Raw genomic sequence first — 14,703 nt, forward strand, 5'->3', positions numbered from 1 at the left:
ACATTTTTAGAGGTGAAACATTATGCAAAAAATATTTTCAATACATATATAGTTAAAGTCAATATGTGTGTAATTGTGTAATTATTTAAAATTATTTTTGTGTGTTATATTCCAGAAAAGTGGTTTTTTTTAATATTTATAAGCCTTAACTGCTAAGAGCTACCTTTAAAATAATTTTATAATTATATTCTTCAACTGACTTATCACAGTTTGGTTTTTGCCTTAACACTTTATATTTTTCTTAAACAGTTCAATAGAAAAATAGAATAGAATGAACCTTGCAAAAAAAAATTTTAACACCTGTATATATTAGTTTTGGTATAATACAATACCTGTATATTCTGTACTAGAATATTAAATGTGAGTTTTGATTATTCAAATGTTTATCCTGTAATATTTTTCAAATCATTAAAATTTGCAGTAACTATTTACTTTCCAGTTACTATGTTTCATATGAATATCTATGTAACTTTGTAGTTACAATTACATTTTTCATTTGAAATGTTATTGTGATAAAATGTATTTTAAATGGTAAATACAAATTGATATTTTACAGATTTATGATAGATAACTTACAGGAGGAGGATTTGTATCTTGTATCAATGACACTGAAAGTATGCTGGGAATCTGATGGTTCAAACTGCCAACAACATATTATATTTAATAATGCTTTGCTACCAAAACCCTTGTGTAATTGGAATAAACCATACAAAATACCTGGTAAGTCTACTGTGTGATAGGAATAAACCATACAAAATACCTGGTAAGTTGACTGTGTGATTTTAATAAACCATACAAAATACCTGGTATAAAGTTGACTGTGTGATTTGAATAAACCATACAAAATACCTGGTAAGTTGACTATGTGATTTGAATAAACCATACAAAATACCTGAGACATAAGACATAAGACATAAGACATAAAGCTTTATTTAGAGTTGGTATGTGCAAATACAAGTATAAAACATAAGCTCTGAAGAGCTTTTAAAACCGACAGAGCAACAAATAAAACAAAACATACATATCAAGTCATGCACACATAAATTAAACATATAAAGCAAGAGTTCATATCAGTATATAAACATGCAGCACAAAAGTTAAGCTGGTAAGTTGACTGTGTGATTGGAATAAACCATACAAAATACCTGGTATAAAGTTGACTGTGTGATTGGAATAAACCATACAAAGTACCTTGTAAGTTGACTGTGTAATTGGAATAAACCATACAAAATACCTGGTAAGTTTACTGTGTGATTGGAAATAAACCATACAAAATACCTGGTAAGTTTACTGTGTGATTGGAAATAAACCATACAAAATACCTGGTAAGTTTACTGTGCAATTGGAATAAACCATACAATGAGATAACTCTCCACAAGAGACCAAATGACACAATTGGAATAAACGATACAAAAAATAGCCATACAAAATACCTAGTAAGTGAACTGTATAATTGGAATACACCTTATGGAAGGAATACTTTGTAAGGTTACTACATATTTGGATAAATGTTATGGAATATCTTAAAGTTTGCTGTATAATTTGAAAAATGTTGAGGAATATCTTGGAGTTTTACTTGTCATTATTACCTGTATGTACCATTATACAAATGTATCTAATATGGTAGCTCAAATGATTTAATATATCATATATTATACATTTATTTCAATTTAAGGATGCAAATCTGTGATGCCAGCTGACATTGTATTTGTTGTTGATGAATCTGGCAGTGTTGGACAGAAACATTTTGATGATACTGTGCAGGCCATTATTGATACTGTGAACAGTTTAGTGATCCGTGATGATCTTATCAATGTAGGAATGACCTTGTTTGAAGGTCATGGAACATCAAGAACAATTTTAAACCTAAAAGATGGCTATGATAAGACAAGAGTTAAAGAGACCTTGTCCAAAGCTGTATACAAGAATGGAATGTATACTGACATTGCTGATGCTTTTAGTTACACTTGTAATCAGATGTTTGTAGCTAATCAAGGAGATCGATCAGATGCTGGCAATTATTTAGTTCTGTTGACTGATGGGAAATCTGACTCTACCAAGGCTGTACAACAAGCAGAATTATGTAGCAGTAAAGGCGTTAAAATTATAACTGTAGGGATAGGAACAGGCATTGATGTAGATCTATTAAAGATGGTTGCCTATAAACCTGAGTATTTCATCAATACTGCATACAGTGAACTGAATACCACCTTACCTACACTGGTTTCACACTCAGTAGATTGTAGTGCAGGTATACAGTCTTTACTTTACTGATTATTAAAAGTCTTAAATTCTTCTACTGTTGAAGAAATGGGTGGTGTTTGAAGTTACACTTTTACAAACAAGATGTTCATTCATTTGGAAACAACATGTGGTTCACTTGATCTCAGCTCTTCATTATTCAAACTTCAATTATAATTTTAAATTTTACTGAGAAAACCAATGATCCGCCATAAAGCAGTTTTTGTATTGTTTTATTGTCTTATTTAAGTCTTGTATACACTCATGCATACTTATATTATAAATAATTACAGATTTTTCTCTGGACAAGTTTCTGGATGACAGTGGATTGTTTAGTCTGACAGAGTTCAGTATATCCCAGCTTCTGGAATATCTTGGTGTATCTGAATACCTACAGGGTTGTGACAGGACACAGGCACCTTACATACCAGCTATAAATGGCTGGAATAATGGTAAGTTGTTTATATCTTGGTGAATATAGATGCCTACACAGTTGTAAGACCCTTGCCAAGGAGGTTTCCATTTTGCAGTAAGGGACGTATAAAATGCAGCCAAATCTGGTCAGAATGGTGATATTACATCCAACATATCTTGTTATGATGATGTCACTTTCTTTCTGCACAAGAAAGAACCCTTGCAGTAACTCTGTAGAGAAGCCACTGGTATGCAAAATTGTTGCCACTACCTGTCATTCCCACTTGTTCAACATGTTCATGTTCAACAGCAGTCCAAATTCTTATCCTTATTCCAAGTCAACCAGCTTTACTTGACCAAATTCTTTCAACAGCAGTTCAATTTCTGGTCCTTATTCCAAGTGGACCAGCTTTACTTGACCAACTTCTTTCAACAGCAGTCCAAATTCTGGTTCTTATTCCAAGTGGACCAGCTTTACTTGACCAACTTCTTTCAACAACAGTCCAAATTCTGGTCCTTATTCCAAGTCAATCAGCTTTACTTGACTAACTTCTTTCAACAGCAGTTCAATTTCTGGTCCTTATTCCAAGTGGACCAGCTTTACTTGACCAACTTCTTTCAACAGCAGTCCAAATTCTGGTTCTTATTCCAAGTGGACCAGCTTTACTTGACCAACTTCTTTCAACAACATTCCAAATTCTGGTCCTTATTCCAAGTCAATCAGCTTTACTTGACTAACTTCTTTCAACAGCAGTTCAATTTCTGGTCCTTATTCCAAGTGGACCATCTTTACTTGACCAACTTCTTTCAACAGCAGTCCAAATTCTGGTCCTTCTTCCAAGTGGACCAGCTATACTTGACCAACTTCTTTCAACAGCCATTCAATTTCTGGTTCTTATTCCAAGTGGACCAGCTTTACTTGACCACTTTCTTTCAACAGCAGTCCAAATTTTGGTCCTTATTCCAAGTCAACCAGCTTTACTTGACCAACTTCTTTCAACAGCAGTTCAATTCTCTGGTCCTTATTCCAAGTGGTCCAGCTTTACTTGACCAACTTCTTTCAACAGCAGTCCAAACTCTGTTTCTAATTCCAAGTGGACCAGCTTTACTTGATCAACTTCTTTCAACAGCAGTCCAAATTCTGGTCCTTCTTCCAAGTGGACTAGCTTTACTTGACCAACTTCTTTCAACAGCAGTTCAATTTCTGGTTCTTATTCCAAGTGGACCAGCTTTACTTGACCAACTTCTTTCAACAGCAGTCCAAATTCTGGTCCTTATTCCAAGTGGACCAGCTTTACTTGACCAACTTCTTTCAACAGCAGTCCAAACTCTGGTCCTTATTCCAAGTCAACCAGCTTTACTTGACAAACTTCTTTCAACAGCAGTCCAAATTCTGGTCCTTCTTCCAAGTGGACTAGCTTTACTTGACCAACTTCTTTCATCAGCAGTCCAAATTTCTGGTCCTTCTTCCAAGTGGACCAGCTTTACTTAACCAATATTGCTGATTCATTGTTTAAGTGTTCTGGTCCTGAATATGGATTAGAAATATTTGCCACTGAACATCAATAAATTATTATGGTGGATTATAGTTTTAGTACATGATTTATGGGGGATTCCCCCCATGAGAGGTGTTGTTGTGAATTTTAGAATTCTTTATTATATAAACTGAACACCTAAAAACTGGCATTCTAATGAGTTAAAAGGGTATTTAAGCACATATATACTCATTCAAACAATATAGTAGTAAAATAAAAACTTTTAGGACTATACAAGAGGAGCATAAGGTCCTCTTCATTTGAAATCCCCATGCAGATTTTGAAAAGTTCGCAGGTATGCAAGCTCTTATGAAATGTATAGCCCCTAAACTTGAAAAACATGTGAGATTTAAATGTTTTATGTTGTGTTTTCCCAAACAGATGAAGATATGAAACTAATTATTTGTTTTATAATCATGTTATTGGAAATTACAGAACTTGAGAGATATTACTTCTAGTCTTGGATTCTTAAAAGAAAAAGGATAAATCTCTCCTTTTTAGTCTGCTATTTTCAAAATTTCCACTAAATTTATTAGTTAATTTAAGAACTGAAACATGGAAGAGATTAACAACTTAAATCTTGAGTCTTTTAATATATAAACTGTTCTTCGGTACAAATGATTAGTAGTGCATGTGTTGAATGTTTCAGCATACCCATCAATGCCTACATTTAATGATGTATATATCTTCTCATGTTGTATATATTTCAGCATACCAATCTTTACATGTGTTATATGATATTTTTTCTCATGTCTTATATTCCAGCATGCCCATCAATGCCTGCATTTAATGATATATCTTCTCATGCATCATGCTATATACCAGACACATGTACAGCTCTTGACTGTTGTATTGAAGTAGACAAAATAAAGAGACAATTTCATACCTATGTGGATATAGATACATGTAATTATAAACTGACCGTGGTGATAGAAAAACTATATCTTGAATACTCCTTGGTTGACTATAAATGGGGAAAGAAAGAAAAATATTCACTGTTTGGATTGCTGAATTTACAGTAAGTGAAATTTTCTTATGAATCATTCAAAAATTGTCACTGTTGAAAAATAGTGGGAGGGAAAAAGGGGGGGGGGGGGGGATTTGGATTGCCACTGGAAAATGAGGATATATAGGATAGTGGCAGAAAATTTGCCTTTCACTATAAATACGGTGTGATTTGGGGTATATGTCAATGAGTCAGATACCCAATGACACATAAAATCTAGGGGTCAACATTCAGTCTTCAATAATAAACAAGTGCTGTAGGACACTTTTATGTATATTTTATCTTAAAGTTATAATTAAGAACTTAGAAAATGATGATGTTATGTTTGATCTTAAAAGTTTACAATAAAGAACTAAAATGATGATGATGTTATGTTTTATTTCTAAGGTTTACAATAGAGAATTAAGGAAATGATGGTGTTATGTTTTATTTCTAAGGTTTACAATAGAGAATTAAGGAAATGATGATGTTATGTTTTATTTCTAAGGTTTACAATAGAGAATTAAGGAAATGATGGTGTTATGTTTTATTTCTAAGGTTTACAATAGAGAATTAAGGAAATGATGGTGTTATGTTTTATTTCTAAGGTTTACAATAGAGAATTAAGGAAATGATGATGTTATGTTTTATTTCTAAAGTTACAATTGAGAACTAAGGAAATGATGGTGTTATGTTTTATTTCTAAGGTTTACAATAGAGAACTAAGGAAATGATGGTGTTATGTTTTATTTCTAAGGTTTACAATAGAGAATTCAGGAAATGATGGTGTTATGTTTTATTTCTAAGGTTTACAATAGAGAATTCAGGAAATGATGGTGTTATGTTTTATTTCTAAGGTTTACAATAGAGAATTAAGGAAATGATGATGTTATGTTTTATTTCTAAAGTTACAATTGAGAACTAAGGAAATGATGGTGTTATGTTTTATTTCTAAGGTTTACAATAGAGAACTAAGGAAATGATGGTGTTATGTTTTATTTCTAAGGTTTACAATAGAGAATTCAGGAAATGATGGTGTTATGTTTTATTTCTAAGGTTTACAATAGAGAATTCAGGAAATGATGGTGTTATGTTTTATTTCTAAGGTTTACAATAGAGAATTAAGGAAATGATGGTGGTATGTTTTATTTCTAAGGTTTACAATAGAGAATTCAGGAAATGATGGTGTTATGTTTTATTTCTAAGGTTTACAATAGAGAATTAAGGAAATGATGATGTTATGTTTAATTTCTAAGGTTTACAATAGAGAATTAAGGAAATGATGGTGTTATGTTTTATTTCTAAGGTTTACAATAGAGAATTAAGGAAATGATGGTGTTATGTTTTATTTCTAAGGTTAACAATAGAGAATTAAGGAAATGATGATGTTATGTTTTATTTCTAAAGTTACAATTGAGAACTAAGGAAATGATGGTGTTATGTTTTATTTCTAAGGTTTACAATAGAGAACTAAGGAAATGATGGTGTTATGTTTTATTTCTAAGGTTTACAATAGAGAATTCAGGAAATGATGGTGTTATGTTTTATTTCTAAGGTTTACAATAGAGAATTCAGGAAATGATGGTGTTATGTTTTATTTCTAAGGTTTACAATAGAGAATTAAGGAAATGATGGTGGTATGTTTTATTTCTAAGGTTTACAATAGAGAATTAAGGAAATGATGATGGTATGTTTTATTTCTAAGGTTTACAATAGAGAATTAAGGAAATGATGATGTTATGTTTTATTTCTAAGGTTTACAATAGAGAATTAAGGAAATGATGGTGTTATGTTTTATTTCTAAGGTTTACAATAGAGAATTAAGGAAATGATGATGTTATGTTTTATTTCTAAGGTTTACAATAGAGAATTCAGGAAATGATGGTGTTATGTTTTATTTCTAAGGTTTACAATAGAGAATTAAGGAAATGATGGTGGTATGTTTTATTTCTAAGGTTTACAATAGAGAATTAAGGAAATGATGATGTTATGTTTTATTTCTAAGGTTTACAATAGAGAACTAAGGAAATGATGGTGTTATGTTTTATTTCTAAGGTTTACAATAGAGAATTAAGGAAATGATGGTGTTATGTTTTATTTCTAAGGTTTACAATAGAGAATTAAGGAAATGATGGTGTTATGTTTTATTTCTAAGGTTTACAATAGAGAACTTGGAAGATGATGATGTCTTATTAGTAAATCTGGATGTATCTGTATGTATGGAAAGGTCAGGACCTTGTGAAGTACTAGTACAACTTTTACAGAATGCCACACTTCCTAAACCATTATGTAATTGGACAAGTGATTTCGTCATTAATGGTAAAGTTTGTATATCTATGTCTATAAGATGAATATTTTCGCCCTTAAAGAAAGAATGAATCATTGTTTGTTTATGTTGATCTCATAATAGTTTTTACTAGGTTGTGATAAACTATTCTAATATGATGTTCTTCTTTCACTTTGGAAACAAGCCATGTTCTAATTCCAATAAAACATGGGCTGCACGTGATTGACGTCACAATTGAAATAGCAACGTCAGCTGTGTTTGAACAACGCCAGAAATCAAAATAGACATTTGTTTTGGTGTTGCTCGCTAGAAAATTAAATAAAATCATTCTAAAAGTAAATTTACATGTTTCTTTTCATTTGTTTGTCGTGAAACGGTTGATTTTCTATAACGTTTTGGCTTCATCAAATCAAAATGGATGCCTTTTGAACGCGAATTATATGTCCGCTTTGAAGTACAAAAATTCTAAATTTTCCTATTAAAATCGAAATAATTCTATCATGCATGCCATGCTCTTTGCTAATTTTAACATGGGTAGGCATTATATTTGTCAACCTTTTACTCCTCGCTAACGCTCGGTATAAAGATATTGACAAATATAATGCCTACCCATGTTAAAATGAGCATAGAGCATGGCATGAAAGAATTATTTCTTAATTATGATAAGCTAGAAATAGCAGAAAAAAAATTTAGTAAAATGTCTCAATAACTCACAAAAAAATAGCACTGTCTGTCTATTTGTTAGTGTGTTCCCTGTTTTGTATGAAGTTACAGTTTTGGATAATGGTAAGTTACCATTAAGTTGTGGTCACATCACTGAATCATGCTCATTATTATGTGAACTTTTTTTTAAAAATGTATACCAAATTTCTGTTTTTATCCAGATTTCATGCTTCATTAAACATGGATATGTGATAGTGTGAAAGGGTCAGCGATTCCATAATACTCCGTTTTAATTAGATATTGGTTGAGTGAGTGTAAATTTGAGTATATTTGCAATTTATCAATGTTTTGTCAGGTTAGGTAAATGATTCATATATATTTATCTTGTAACTACAATTAATGCATTAATACAATTAACATTAAACTTTAAACATAAGTCATTGAAAGGTACCAGTACTGTTTTGTCCATAATCTCTAATGTTGAATAACAATGCAGATGGCATTAGTCAATGCTGGTTTGATATTTGAGATCTTAAATGAACAACACTTTTGAAAGAAAATTTACACATTTATTTAAACTTTTATTTTAAAAATATATTAAAATAATGAAAGTTAAATAAGCAGTTTATTTGAAATGATATTGAAATTTTACTTTTATAGGTTTTTCCCTTGAAAAGTTTCTTGTGAACAGTGAATTAAGTACTTCTGTGAGTTCATTGTCATCAGAAATCACCAAGAAATTGTTAGAAACTCTTGGATTATCACCATTCCTATTGGAGAATCAGTGTGACCAACAAGATTCACCATTTCTACCCAACACTAATGGATGGAACAATGGTAAGACTGTAATGATAGATGTCTTAAAACATGCAAAAAAGGTAGATTTTGTAAATGTCATAGATTTCATATTATTGCTAACTCATACATGTCAATTATGACATTGAATAAGGAGGACTAATTGTTATAATTTGACCAGGGTTAATGAATATAAGCTTTGTTGGTGCTCCAGAAATTAACAAATGCTTTTAATTGGCAATTTTTGAATTGATCTTATGATTGATGTGAAAGCCTAAAAATTCTTCATGTGGACCAATATTTCACTGCTTTTGTATTTTATTTCATTTCCACATTTTTATGTTTTGTATTGTAAACAAGATAATACATAAATTATGCTGTTAATAATCTCAGTAGGCAGTATGACTTTACAGATCTGGTTGTATTAAAAACAAGTGGAAACTTTTTATATTCATTTACAGTTATTAAATAAAGGTATTTTGGGTTAGGCATATATGTATATGGATTATTGCTGTCAATATTTTTTTCCTTCACAGATTGTCCACATGAAATTGTCCTTCCCAGCCTCCCTGCCTCAACGAAATGTCATGTTGGAGACTATTGTACTGGTATAACATGTTGTACTGAAGTAGAAGTGATCAGTAGATCGATTACAACCTCAGTCAGGATTGATCCCTGTCAATACACATTAGAGGTACAGATTGAGAAACTAACAGTCAACATTAGTCTGGTGGATTATCAATTTGGAAAGAAAGATAACGTCTATCTGTTTGGAGTTATTCGTCTTGAGTAAGTAATATGTATTTATGTTAAGGGACAATCATGTGAACTGCAAGAGTAAAAACAGTAATTTAGGGGAGACATTCAAGATTGAGTATACATAACTCCATCAGTTCAACCTGATTAGGGATTTTTTTGTTCCTCATTTACACAGCCATCTAAAATTGCTGAAACAAGTCAAGAATTATGTTTAATGTTGAAAAATTTGAATAATGTAAACTCAGAAATTATTACGTGCATTTATTATTGCGATTTTTAAAGAATGGACAAAAATGCGAGTTTGATTATTGTGATTTCTGCGTACAGATATATGTATCAGATATCAAAATGCAAGTTCTTATTATTTAGATACTCACCCAGTCACATTATTCGCATTAATAAAAACCTTGCAATATTTCAGAATTTACAGTAGATGTTCAATTTCTATAGTAAAGTACCTTTAATCTATTGGATAACAAAAGTTGATTGTTTTAATTGATAACTTGTTTCTTCAGTTATGACATAGAAGACCTGAAGTATAAAAGACAGTTCTTAGTTAACCTTCAGTTGAGTATTTGTTTTGAGTCCAGTGGACCCTGTATGATAACTGTTCCAGTATTAGATAATGCCATACTGCCTAAATCTGTATGTGAATGGGAAAACAACTTTATTGATCCAGGTAAAGTCATTAATTCATTTACTTATCACACATTTAAAGTCAACATTTTTTTAATTTCTCATAAGTAGTTACCATGGTATGAAGTGTGCGATAAAAATTGATAAATGAATCCCTCCATATCCAATTTTTGTATCTGCTACAGATCCTTAACTGCCTAACAGAATTTAGTGAAATCTTCACAGACTCTTGCACACATGGTGTACCTATTTTGCACTTATTATTTAAATTTTTTGTATAATGATTTTTTTGTGTTTACTTTTTCATATCCCCACACTGCAGTATACATTTGTATCTGCTTCTCCTATACCACTATTCAGAAAATGAAACTTTCTCAAAATTTTCAGGATATAATGCCATTGTGAACCTTTCATTTTGTTTTTTTTTTGTTCCAAAAAGGTGTTTTGGCGTTTCCCTTAGCAAACCTTTGCCATTGCTGTGGTACCCATTATGTCTCATAAATCCCAAAACCCTTGTTACAACTTGTTTAAACTTTCTCAGAATCTTAACCAAGTAATGCCATTGTCTACCTCCTTTTGTTCTTTTATTCAAATTAAATATGGGGGTTTTCCTAAGCCATTTCAGAGACATTACCATTGCTTTCTGTGTTGGCAGGATTATCATTTTGTGAACTGTGCTAGCAATACCTTTGTTTAAAGATATGTTTTTTACTCAAAATAAAATCCAAATAAATTAAGGAGATGTGGTATGATTGCCAATTCCAATGAGACAACCATCCAGCAAATAACATAGATTAAAGAAATAATTGGTCACCCTGCAGCCTTCAACAATGAGCTAAACCCATACTGCATAGTCTGCTATAAAATGCCAAAAAAATGACAAAATGTTATCCAAATAAAAAACAATGTTAAAAAAACCAAGGCCTGATTATGACAAAATAATAAATGAAAAACAAATATAACAGACAGACACACAAGATAATCACTGAATGACAAACTCCTGACTTTAGACATTCAAATAAATAATGAGGCCAGGTTAAACATGTTTGTCAGCACTAACATGGGAAAATGGTGTAGCAGTACAACATAAATAAGAGCAAACTGTCAAAATCAGTTGGAAATGGCTTGTCAGATTAGGGCTGTTCCATTAAAACATACATGGTACCCAGGGAAGGCACTTTGAAAACGGAGTGACCACCCATAGAAGCGATTTTAGAGTCCTGCATAATTTTAAACCCATTAAACACAATATTTCGCACCCACCCATAGTGGCAAATTTAAGTTGCCTTCCCTGGGTCCCATATATGTTTTTATGGAACAGCATTTGGAAAAAACATAAAAACATCTAACATGAAGACAAAATATAAAAAAGTGACATTTGTATATACTGGTAAATTTTCTGATTTATTTTTTTTTAAATTTCTTTCCAGAATTTTCATTTGATAAATACATAAAAGATTCCTTTGGACTCAGTAATGGAGCCATCTTAAGTGATTATCAGAGGAAGAAATTAGGCGACATTTTAGGCATAACTGAATTCTTAATGGATAAAAAGTGTTCAATGTCTGACCTACCATACACTGGAACCGGCTGGAATAATGGTATCTGATTTTACTTTTTTATGCTTAAATTTTGATTTATATAATTTGTCAAAGATTATATTGCATTTATTATGTAGAAATATAAAAGGTTACAATATATTTTGTTTATGTAAAATATGGATAAAAGAAAACTTGAAAATAAGTATTTGGTATGCAACATCCAACAATTTCATTTCTAACTACAGTAAATTCAGAAATTATTGTGTGCATTTATCATTGCGATTTTTGAAGAATGGACATAAATGTGAGATTAATTATTGTGATTTCAGATAAATCTGCATACAGATATATGAATCAGATATCAGAATGTGAGTTCTTATTATTGCGATACTCAGCCGGTCGCTTATTCGCATTAATAAAAACCTCGCAATAATTTCTGAATTTAAAGTATGTTTAGTATTATTTGTGATTGTCTTGCCTACAACAAAAGTCTCAGAATGCGATTCATAAGGATGTTACAGCAACTGCTGTGACAGTGTTAGCTTTTGGCATAAAGCATAAAGCTTTATATTGCGGAAGGAAAATGACCTGTATGCTTCACACCTTGTGTACAGAAGCATTTTGTTAGAAGGTTTACATCTGTCAAATGTCCATTGTCCTTGACTTCATTCTTATGGTTCAGCGAATGCATGCTAAAAATTGTATACTTATCTGACCATTTGAATTTCTCTCTTATTATGAGTACATGTAGCATTATTTGGTAAAGGGGATCCTTGCAAGGTGACAGGGTTCAATTGACCTTGACCTTATTTCATGGATCAGTGATCAAGCTTAAAGTTATTTAGTCAAGTCCATATCTTAGATACAATATGCAACAGGTTAACTTTATTAAATGTGTGGAATGAATTTTGTGTTTACATGTCCATCTAGCAAGCTTCATTTTACCCTGACCTACTTTGCATGGATCATTGATAATAAATGTATTAATTTTTTTTTGCAATATTGGTTAAACCTTTATGTTAAAGATTACCAACATAAATTCAATCATAATTAATAAAGCATGCAAGACATTTCAGCGTGTGCACATTTGTATTACTGTATTTTGTACAGTCTTATTTTTTAGATTTAGAGTTCAACCTTTATACATGCAAATTTTGTTTAAAAGATCTTTTTTGAAATTACACAGCTGATTGGAATTAAACTTGAACATAATCCCCCTGAGGGTTTCTATTTTAGATAATCTTTAATTTCAATTTTTATGAATTTTTTTGTGTTTTTGGCTGTTTTCATGAAGGAAATATCAGATAAATGAAAATTTAATTGGAAAAGTAGATCAGCAATGCAAGATCTGTAAACCATTTTTTTGGTGACTATTGTCATGGGGGATTAGGTAAAGGTCTCCATCTTTCCTTTCGACCATCTGTCCATCCAAAAACACATCAATACTCACAGACCATTTGTATACAGCTTTCATACTTGAAATGATTATTTGTCGTCATATTCTCTTGACCATACTAGATCGTCAGTTTGATTTGACAATTTTTAGAGGAGTTATTGGACTTTGACCATTGTTTTTTAATATTCTAACAATGACACCTTGTGAACACAACTCCTTTGAGACCATTTGACAGAAAGCTCCCTTACTTGGTAGGATTGTTTGTCATCATATGTAGTTGACCAAATTATACTGTAATTTTGATTTAACCATTTTCATGGGAGTCATCCATTTACTTTGAAACTTTTGTATAATTTACATATACTACAGGTTATGATAACTATGTGTCAACAGTTTATTTTATATCAAAATATCTTAAAGACCAGTTTGTGTATTTGCAGTCATTTTTGAAGATGCTTGAAGGTTTCCAGCTGTAACAACACATAAGGATTCTTTCTGTCATCTTGTCTTGTGTTTTCTACATTAAACCTAATTAATGTACAATTTCTTTAAAAAAAAACATGTGGACAGAATTCCTATAAGATTGCACAGATTTTCTACAGGACATGAAAGTGCACCTGGTTTTTTAAATTTTTAAATCTACTATAATATTTTTAAGGATGTAAACCATTGACTACCAGTCTTCCCTCACTACCTGGGAACACAGCATGTTATATAACAGACACCTGTAATACAGTACAATGTTGTACGAATGTTGACAAGATAGGTCAGTCATATGAAGCAGAAATCAGTATTGATCAGTGCCTGTTGAAGCTTAATGTTAGGATAGAAAAACTGGAGTTAAACAAAGACCTGTTACACTTCCAGTGGGGGGTACCAGTAGAGATGTGGCTGTTTGGATTAGTTAGAGTCAGGTAAGATAATTAGTCAGATATTATTATTACTCTTTATTCCAAAACAAAAGTGAGGGGTACCAGTAGAGGTTTGGATGAGTTAGAGTCAGGTAAGAGAATTAGTCAGATATCATTATTACTCTGTATGCCAAAACAAAAGTGAGGGGTACCAGTAGAGATTTGGATGAGTTAGAGTGAGGTAAGAAAAGTATTCTCTATGCCAAGACTCCCAGTGCTTAGAACAGTATAGCGATGTGGCTGTTGATGAGATTCATTCAGGTAAAAAAAAATTATGTTATGCCAAGAATTTCCTTGTAGGGTACACCAGTAGACATGTGGTTATTTGGCCTAGTTGAGAGTCAGGGATGATGTTTTTCTCACTTCAACAAAGTGGAGAAAGCGCGACTTATGAGGGCTGTTACAGGCAGCAGCTGTGCCACAATGTAGTATTTTGTGTTTCGGTCAGTTTGGGTTGATCAAATAATGGTAGGTCAATGACAATTTACATGCAGTTGTATTAACATTACATCTCATATTGATTGAGATTATTTGGCCCCA

General features: G+C 31.7%; 1 protein-coding gene across 1 annotated transcript in view; it reads left to right on the plus strand.

Annotated features, from left to right (window-relative positions):
* The window catches only part of LOC127731090 (uncharacterized), a 117,839-nt gene that overhangs the window by 1,492 nt on the left and 101,644 nt on the right, over positions 1-14,703 (plus strand). The window contains exons 3-12 of the mRNA XM_052239950.1: positions 557-720; positions 1,676-2,251; positions 2,535-2,693; positions 4,956-5,208; positions 7,331-7,494; positions 8,786-8,962; positions 9,457-9,709; positions 10,195-10,358; positions 11,746-11,916; positions 13,911-14,166. Coding sequence (XP_052095910.1) covers positions 557-720; positions 1,676-2,251; positions 2,535-2,693; positions 4,956-5,208; positions 7,331-7,494; positions 8,786-8,962; positions 9,457-9,709; positions 10,195-10,358; positions 11,746-11,916; positions 13,911-14,166 — 2,337 coding nt within the window. The remainder of the gene's footprint in view (positions 1-556; positions 721-1,675; positions 2,252-2,534; positions 2,694-4,955; positions 5,209-7,330; positions 7,495-8,785; positions 8,963-9,456; positions 9,710-10,194; positions 10,359-11,745; positions 11,917-13,910; positions 14,167-14,703) is intronic.

This window comes from Mytilus californianus, unplaced genomic scaffold (genome assembly GCF_021869535.1).
Source record: "Mytilus californianus isolate M0D057914Y unplaced genomic scaffold, xbMytCali1.0.p SCAF_2, whole genome shotgun sequence".
Classification (NCBI taxonomy): Eukaryota; Metazoa; Mollusca; class Bivalvia; order Mytilida; family Mytilidae; genus Mytilus; species Mytilus californianus.